Source organism: Vombatus ursinus, unplaced genomic scaffold, assembly GCF_900497805.2.
Source record: "Vombatus ursinus unplaced genomic scaffold, bare-nosed wombat genome assembly UNPS02014857.1, whole genome shotgun sequence".
NCBI classification, from domain to species: domain Eukaryota; kingdom Metazoa; phylum Chordata; class Mammalia; order Diprotodontia; family Vombatidae; genus Vombatus; species Vombatus ursinus.
Window position 1 is genome coordinate 74,810 of NW_020954635.1, and position 9,312 is coordinate 84,121.

Genomic DNA, 9,312 nt, shown 5'->3' on the forward strand with positions numbered 1-9,312 from the left:
ATCATGGCTTTCAGATAGTCCAGTAATTTTTAAATGATCTCACCTGTGTCTGTTATTACACAGTTACATCAGATGCAGTATTGAAATCTAAAAGAAAGTTGATTTAGTGCTTTTTATCTTTTTGACTGATTCAGTCCACGGAATCACAGATTGAGTTGGAAGACACTTCTGAGAGTATCTGGTCCAACCCGTACCTGAGTGAGAATCCCTGCTACAACATATCAGACAAGTGGTCATCCAGCCTTTGCTTGAAGACCTCCAGTGAAAGGGAGCCCATTGTTTCCCAAGGCAGCCCATTCCATTTTTGTGTAGCTATAATTGTAAGGAAGTTTTTCCTTATATCAGATTTAAATCTGCATCTGTGTAGCTTTTGCCCAGTATTCCTAGTTTGGAGTTGATTTAGAAGCAAACATATCTTCCTCATTTAAATATTGCTCTTTGAATTAAGTATGATACTGCTGAAAGTATCCTCAAGGTCAGTAAAACTCTGCTGATGCTGTGTTGTGACTCCTTGCCAGTAGAGCTTAAATTCTAGCAGGTTCTACTAAACCAGAAAGGCTTTGTCTTATCTGAGGAGCAGCGTCACTTAACAGTGACTTAACAGATTGCCTTGCAGGGTGATGAATCTTTTGACAACAGCTATGTTTGAAGACCATTTACTGAAGTATGGATGGATTGATTGGGAGCTACCCTATCTAGATGATATCACAGATCCCTGAAGGATTTAAATATTGAAGTTCTGCTTAAAATGTTTTGTCTTCTGCGTGTGCATTGACCAGAAGCCCATACCTCTCCTATAGTTCTTATTCACAGTGAAACTGAAAATGTACCCACTTAGCCCTTCTTGTAATTTTTGTCTGAAACAAAAAAATACACCCCAGACCAAACAAACTAAAACTAACCCACCCAACAAAATCCTTATCCTTTGTCTTTCTTCATTTTTTTCCCACAGAGTCCTTAAAGTAATTTAAAGTAACACAGAAGTTTATATGTATATGGGGTACATATTATTTATTTGTCTTTTCCCCCTTCTTTTTACTAGAGTCTATGTATGTTCACACCACCTGGAGTAAAGGAAGGAAAACCACGACTCATCCCAGCTGGGCCAATTACCCATGGTACAACAATATCTGCTTATGTAGCCAAATCAAGGAAAACAATGCTAGTAGAAGATATCCTTGGGGTAAATTATTTTTAACTTGTAATGACAAATTTTATGTTTGGTCATTTTAAAATAAAGTATGACTTATTATTTTGATGTGAGCTCTCTTTTAGGTGTTTCTTCTGCCCTACCCTCTACCCACCCTGCATTAAGACCATGTTCTACTCATTAAGGTAGTTACTCCCTGTTTGTTTGACCTTATATACAGGTATTTCACTTGGGAGCAGCCACCACATAATTTTTTAAATAAGTGCTAGAATACTGATTTATAAATTTTGTATATTTTCTACATTTCTTTAGTTGGAATTTTATTATTTTTTCAGAATTTTTGAAAAGGCACATATTTGACATAATTATCCATATATAGATATTACCTGGTATCACTTACCTAATGTCCCCAAGGAATGGGATATTCTACAATAAGGAAAACTTTCTATTAATTAAAGCTTTTTGTACATCAACAATTCAAAAATATTGACCATTTTGATTGAAATCTTTATAAATTATATTTTTTCTCTCAAACTTATTTAACATTTTTTGAATGACTTAAGGTCACCATTGTATACATAGAATTAAAAAATTTTAAAGTTGCAAAAAGATTTTATATTCTTAACTCCACTTTACAGATAAAGAAACTGAGGCCCAGAGATAGTATGTATATTGCCCAAAGTCATACATCCATTTAGTGATAGAATTTGGACTAGAACCCGCTCTTCTGGACTCCCACTCAAGTGATCATTGCACACCCTCACTTGTGTGTACGACAGATGATACTCTGAGAGTTACCAAAGATAGTCCCCTAAATGACCCCAGACTGTTTTTTTTTTAAATTTTGTGTCTGCTTTTTATAATTTGGTTTTCAAAAAGATCTTTTCTTTTGTCACTGTTAGCAGTTCTCAGTCTGCTGTCTCCTAGAAGCATGTCCCATTTATAGTTTGCTACTTGTAATTTGCTATGGGGTTTAGAATCTAGATAACTGACCTTGTTAGATATGTCTAAAGTAATAATGAAAGAGGGCCTCAAAGCATAGATATTTTCACGTTTGTTTTGGCTGCTCTTGGGCCATTTTTGTTTCCCGTCTAATCTTTGGCTGTAAATTCTTACTCTTTTAGGCTGCCTGATGAGAACTGCCTTTGGTTATGTGAGGTTTCACCAGATTATATAAAAGTACCGAATAATTGTTTATAATTTATGTACAGTTTTGACTTTTCAAAATGGCGTAGTGGGGAAAGCAAGGGCCTGAACGCATGGATTTAGTACTGATTCTGCCCTTAATTAGTTCTGTAACTCTGGGTAAATAATTTAACCTGCCTCTATCTCAGTTTCTTCTCCTGTAAAACAAGGAGAATGGAGCATATCATCTCTAAGGTACTTTTCAACACTAAACTTTAATCATTCTATAATTATTTTTTAAATTTAGTTATGATTTTCATACAACAGTACTACTAACTACAATAATATTTAATGATACCTTGCATTTGTATTATATCTTACATCAGTAATTTCCAAACTTTTTTTTAGTAAGAGTAGCCTTTGTTAACATCAGTTTTTCCAGCCCTCCATGACAGTAGTAGCTGTATTCTTGTTGCATAAATTTTTTGGTGCTAAATAAAGATCAAAATGAAAATTCTTGTTGGATATATGGATTCCAATACTCTTTACAGTAAGGGTCCTTAGCTTAGAGGTTGGAAACCTTTACATTTATAGAATATTCATATTTATATCAGCTTATTGAATGATTCAGTGTATTTAGGTAACTAGCATTTTTTACTTTTAAAACAGTAGCTGGTTTTGATGTTTGTGGTTTGGGTAAAATTCAGATTTATTCATCATGACCCTTGCAGGTAGGATAATCTGTTGAAAATGAATTTGATCTTAGCCATGGTCAACAGTCCAAAGTCCCAAAGAGGACAATTACCTCAGATAAAAATAGCCATTTTCACCTCTTGTGACAGTTACTGACTGATTTGAATATTGAAAATAATAAATTCTCTAACCTCCCTTTAATATTATTTGATTTTAAATGTGTCCTATTATCCAAAAGAAATGATAATAATTTCTCTATAAGACTAATGTACACATCATTTCATTTGAGATATTTTTGAAATGTGACAATGTAAAATAAGTGTATTGCAACATTTGGAGCTAAAAGGAACCTTGGAAATCATGGAATTCAACCTCCTAATTTTTTGTATGAGGAAACCATTTCCTGTAGTTTCCAAGTCTATAAAATTAGTGACAGAATAGAGTATAGAAACCTGGGTCTCTTGACTCTCAATCTCTAGTACTCTTTTTTACTATCTCACTTGGTAAACTTAAATTTTATTTGAATATTACATTATGATTAAATTCTTAACATTAAAAATCCAAAAAATATTGAGTTGACAGTGATTTGATAAACCCTAAAATAACATTTTTGTAAAGAATAATTGTATAATCAATGTGTTAATTTAACTGCTGTAACTCTTAATTATCTTTGTCCTGTGACTAATGAAATTATGAAATGCCAGAAGAGTGGAACCACATATTGATATTTGCCAGATAAGTGAAATCAAAGATATAAAAAAGTAAGCACTAAGTAGAAGGGGAGGTCCAGAGGTTCACCATGTAGAGACAGCTGAAGAAGGTGTCCATCTCTGCCTAGAATTCAAGTTCCTTGAGAGAGGAGACTATGCTTGCTTTTATTTATTTATGTCTCTAGTGCTTAGCCCTCTACTGGGCATTCGGTAAAAATCTAAAAAATAATTTTTTAATGCTTTTTAATTTTTCATTCATCCTCCCTGTATGTCCAAAGGCATTAAAAAACATTTCATGAAACTCTTGGGCCTCTTTTCTCACAGTGCTTATGATAAGTATAAATGAATAGATCAGTATAAAATCATTAGAGTTTTTGTATATATATCCCTTGTAGAAAATAAAGATCTGGATAAATTATATGAAGAACTTGACAAGAGCCTCCAAATTAAGTCAATATATGCCGTGATGATTGGTGATTTCAGTATACAACTGAGCGTAGGGGAATTTGGCAAAAATTTGGAAACATTTTGGGGAAAAATAAATGAGACTCAATGATTGTAGACTACCCAAAAGCCTTATTCCTGTACAGCATGAATAATTTATTCAAAAAGAGAGTCAGAAGGTATGGATATTTTGAACTCTATCTGGTTATAGCATTAATTTTGGAATTTGTTAGAACAAAAGTAAGAGTAACTACCAAATTAATTGAAAGGATAAAGATGGTACTTTGTGGGACTGCAGCAGCTCTGATGTGACCTATTTAAAATAATATTTACTTCAAAAAATGAGAAATGAATATATCTTTGAAGGGTTTAGCCAGTGCAAAAGAGTTACTACAGTGAGAAAACCAGAAGAACCCAAAAGTTACGTAAGCTTAGAAAAAGCTTTATTTCCTTTCCAGGCAGTGAGAGAAGGCAATCAATGACAGCATTTTGGAGCCAAGATCATTTACAGGACATTTTTGGGAAAGGTGATGGAAGATTCATTTATTCAACAGTTAGTATTATTTTCCAAAGCACTGTTCCAGAGGCTGTGCATATAAAGCAAAAAATAAACAGTCCTTACACTCAAGCAACTGACAGTCCTAATGGCAGGGTACAGTATGCACAGGGATAATTAATTTTAGGAGGGAGGCAGTAGCAACAACTGGGAACTTCAGGAAAACCTTCCCACACGAGATGGTTAAGAATTTTAAGAAGTAGAGTTCAAAAAGTATTTCAGGGATGGCAATAGGCTGTGAAAACGCACAGAGATCCAATATACAATGTCACATTATTGGAACACCTGGCACCCCACTTTGACAGGGATATGGTATATAAGAAGGTAGAATGTGAAATAGGACTGGAAAATTTGGTTGGAGTCTTATTAGATAGCCTTAATCGCTATGCTAAGGAGTTTGTGTTCTATCATAGACAAAATGGGAAGGTACTAAAAATTTTGGGGCAAGAAAGTGGAATAGTCATGTTTGTTCCTCAGGAAGACCATTTAAAATAGTTTTGTGAATTATGGATCAGAGATGAAGGAGACTGAAATCAGGAATGCTAATTAGAAGACCATTGCTATAGCCAAGGTGAGAGAGAAGATGAAGATGTTAACTGTAAGTGTGAGGGAAGAGTCTAGGATAAGTTTTTGGCTATATTAAGCAGTATGCCTAGAGCTCTGTGGATAGTTTAGAGATATGATATACATTTGTCAGTTGTATGAGTAAAGGTGATAGCTGAAGGCAGGTGAGTAAATAATGTAGAAACCATAGAGAGAGAGAGGAAGTAGAGGACAAAATCTTGGAGGATACCAGCTTTTAGCGTATAAGATACGTAAGATAATTCAATAGAACATACTCAAGTATATGTCGAGGAAAATGATCCTTAAGTTGAAATTACAAGCTCATAAAACAGAAAAGAACAGTTGAGAAAATAGGCCTGCTTAGTTTGAGGTCCAGCTTAATGTAGGTCATCCTCAGAGCATTTGCAGATGAAAATGAAAGGAGGATAAAAAATAGATGCACAAGAGACTAGATTTTCCCGCATATGTTTGGTGATACAGTCTTCTACTACCTTTGAACTCTCTCCGCTCAGTGTCCAAAGTATAATGTGAAAGAAGTGACAGTGGCACATGAGATAAAGTTTATATACCAAAAAAGTTCATGTTAGTCACATTGTTTTAAGGTACTGTAGGTTTGATTTTCAATATATGTCAAAGAGAAGAAGATTGCTTAAGAATGGAGAAGTTCAGAGATGACTTTAAAAAAAGTCAGAGACTGAGAAAACAACAATTATGCACTGGTATGCCTGCTTTTTGAAATGTATAATGCAGTCAGACGTGCATACGTATTAGCAAGCATTGATTTCAGTGATCTGTTCAGTCATACCTTATGACTGAATAATAGAACTATCTCTTCCTAAGAATCAGAATTGCAGAGGAAAAAACAAAAGAGCAAAGGAAAGACAACATGGTGGATGTAAACACATGATGACTTACATATGAGAAGTGGTATAAGAGATTACATTTAATACAAACAGTTGCTCAGTCTACTTTCTATGGAATATTACGACAAAGGCATGAACTCAAGAACACACAAAATATGAAGATGGGTGTGTGCAGGGGATTATCGGTCATTGGGGAAGATTTGTAACTTGCAATATTGGAAGGGTAACAGAATCAAGGAATCATATCAGAATTGGAAGCAACCTTGGCAACTGTCATCTAACACACACACACACACACACACACACACACACACACAGACACAGACACACACAAGAATTCTGGCCTACGATGTCCCTGACGAATGTTTATCTAATCTTTGCTTAAAAAATCTTTAAGGAAGGGGAGCCTGCTGCCTCCTGAGACAGTCCATTTCATTTTTGGGTAGTCCTATTAGTTAAAGGAAGTTGTTGTTGTATGGATTAGATAAACTGAACTAGATGGCCTTTAGGTCCCTTCTAATACTGAGGTTCTGTGATTCTGTGTCTTGCCAGGTTATTACCTAACTAGTAAGTGCTTACTAATGAATAATATTGATTATTAGTATTTTCCTCTGAATAGAATACATCATAGCTTATTGGTTTTATTTGCTAAAACTGATTAGAGGGGGATTTTTTTCTCTTTTTTTTCCCTTTCCCCTCTTTTTTTTCTTATTAGGATGAACGATTTCCCAAAGGTATTGGACTGGAATTAGGGACACGTGTCCAGTCTGTTCTTTGTTTACCAATTGTCACTGCGATTGGTGACCTCATTGGAATCCTTGAACTGTATCGGAACTGGGGCAAAGAAGCTTTCCGTATCTGTCACCAAGAGGTGAGAACTCAACAATGGTTTGTTTTTGAGTTTAAAATTTGTCACTTTTCAGTCAGGTTTAAAATGCCTGGTTGAATTATGTGTGTTTGCAAAAACAAACAAGCAAACAAACAAACAATTTTGTTAGCTGTTGAAGTGGGAGGAAGGTCTTTTATGTTGAGATTGTGGTGATTATCTTAGTAATACTTTTATAATAAAGATACTTGCATCTTCTATCGAGAAGTGGTTTAATAACATTTTTTAAGACTATATATTTCACATACAAAAAAGAGAATTGGGTTGTCTCTGTTTTTGTTTTAATAGTGAAAAAATGACAGACCTGAGATCTCATGGTAAGAAAGACCTGGATTCAGGTCCAGCCTCTTGAGACATATTGGCAGCTTTGTAAACTGAATACTCTTAAGTACTCCAAGTAGCTTTTGAAGTTTATAGGTTGTATAAGGATTATGGAACTAAATTGGAAAAAGAAAAAAATTTACGTGGAGTTCTTTTCTAGGCTAATGCATGTCTAAACAAAAAATAAAGCAAAAAAAAACCAGTTGTGTGATTCTTACGGTTATTGTTACAACTACTTGATATGTTTTTAAGTACCTATTATGCCTTATTTATGTAAAGTAAATCCTAATACATATTTGTTAAATGGAAAAACTTATATTGTTTGATTAAGAAGTTATCTAGAACCACATATTCTCCAAAATCATATGACTAAATTAGAAAAATTCATTATAAAATACTGTTATGTTCTTTTAAAAATAAATACAATAAACTTCAAAGGGGATATTCATGTTCTTTTACTATGCTGTAATTTTGTTGTTTTTGAATAATGCCTGAAATAAATAGGCCATCTATTCGTTTTTGTAAGTCATTATTTTAGTCAGTATAATAAGAAATCAACTATGATATTAGAACAAATGGTCGCAGCTTTTAAGACAAAAATAAAGGCTGCTTCGTTTCTTGTTCCTAGACCACACACACATACACACACACACACACACACACAGAATTATATACATACGCGCGCGCACACACACACATATACACACTTTTGCTACCAATGGGAATATCTTCCAATATTCTTTTATNGAATTATATACATACGCGCGTGCACACACACACATATACACACTTTTGCTACCAATGGGAATATCTTCCAATATTCTTTTATTAAAATATAAAAAATGATAGCAAACTAAGATCCTCTTAGTATATACCATAAATGTTTAATCTTTAAATCTATTTCTTAAAAATAAAGAACTGAAAAATAATTTAATAGGAACTTTTGCTGGACTAGAAAAAGATTGTAAACCCTTTGGGATTCCTGTGGCTCTTGTAGATGAATCTAGTTTATGCCTTAATATGAAATTACAGGGAATATGACAGTGCAGAAGAATGAGAAACGTAGAAAAGAAACCCTGTATAACCTCTGTTTTTAATGAAATCAGAATGGTGGTGTGTCTGTAAAAGCATCTGCAAGTTCAGTGACCTCAGAAACCTATTTCACTGCATTTTTATTAGAGTTCTCTAATAGAAAGTCTATTTGCAGGTGAATTGTCCTTTAGCCACTGCAGAGAAAATCCTGCAAAATGATCTGTGGACATAATATTGAAATTCAAACTGAAGTTGACATTAAATAATTTTAGATACTTTCCTGTTTTCTTTTTCAGGTTGCAACAGCAAATCTTGCCTGGGCCTCAGTAGCAATACATCAAGTACAAGTGAGTCTGAGTAATGTTTTCATAAGACAATGTCAAGTGCCCAATGTGCACACTTGAGAATGAATCATAGGCAAAGCCTCCAAAGTATAGTCGTATGTGTTGCATGCTTTAGGAGAATAAAGAGCACCATACTTAGCAGTACTACCTTAAGAAACTTTTGGCAAAGGTAAGTCAACCGTGTCATTGAAATAGAGCAATTCATGGAGCTATTTACTCTAGGACTCCTGAAGTTCCCCTGCCCTGTTAACTGTGTTTTTGTGTTCTCTGAAACATGGTATTTTTATAGTCAGCAGCCCTGTGTTCAAAACCAACTCTGCTACTTGGTACCCATGTGACCTTGAGTAAGTCAAAGGCTCTCCTTGGGCCTTTGTTCCTCTTTTGTAAAATTAGGAGATTGAACTAACGGATTTCTAAGATCCCTTCCAGCTCCTTATCTGAGCTCTTATTCAAAAAGGGACAAGCTCAATTAATTAAGCACTGGAAAATAGTCTCCTAAAAAGGAAACTGCTGACAGTTTGTTAGATGCTTGGGTTAGTTCATTAAGCTTTTCAAAGATCAAAGGAATGTAGTAGTAGTAGTAGTAGTAGTAGTAGTAGTAGTAGTAGTAGTAGTAGTAGTAGT

The 9,312-nt window shown here is 34.4% G+C and overlaps 1 protein-coding gene across 1 annotated transcript in view; it reads left to right on the forward strand.

Moving 5' to 3' along the window:
- Positions 1–9,312, forward strand: part of PDE10A (phosphodiesterase 10A) — a 171,018-nt gene that overhangs the window by 57,841 nt on the left and 103,865 nt on the right. The window contains exons 5-7 of the mRNA XM_027841239.1: positions 1,043–1,183; positions 6,821–6,976; positions 8,641–8,691. Of these exons, the coding sequence (XP_027697040.1) occupies positions 1,043–1,183; positions 6,821–6,976; positions 8,641–8,691 (348 nt within the window). The remainder of the gene's footprint in view (positions 1–1,042; positions 1,184–6,820; positions 6,977–8,640; positions 8,692–9,312) is intronic.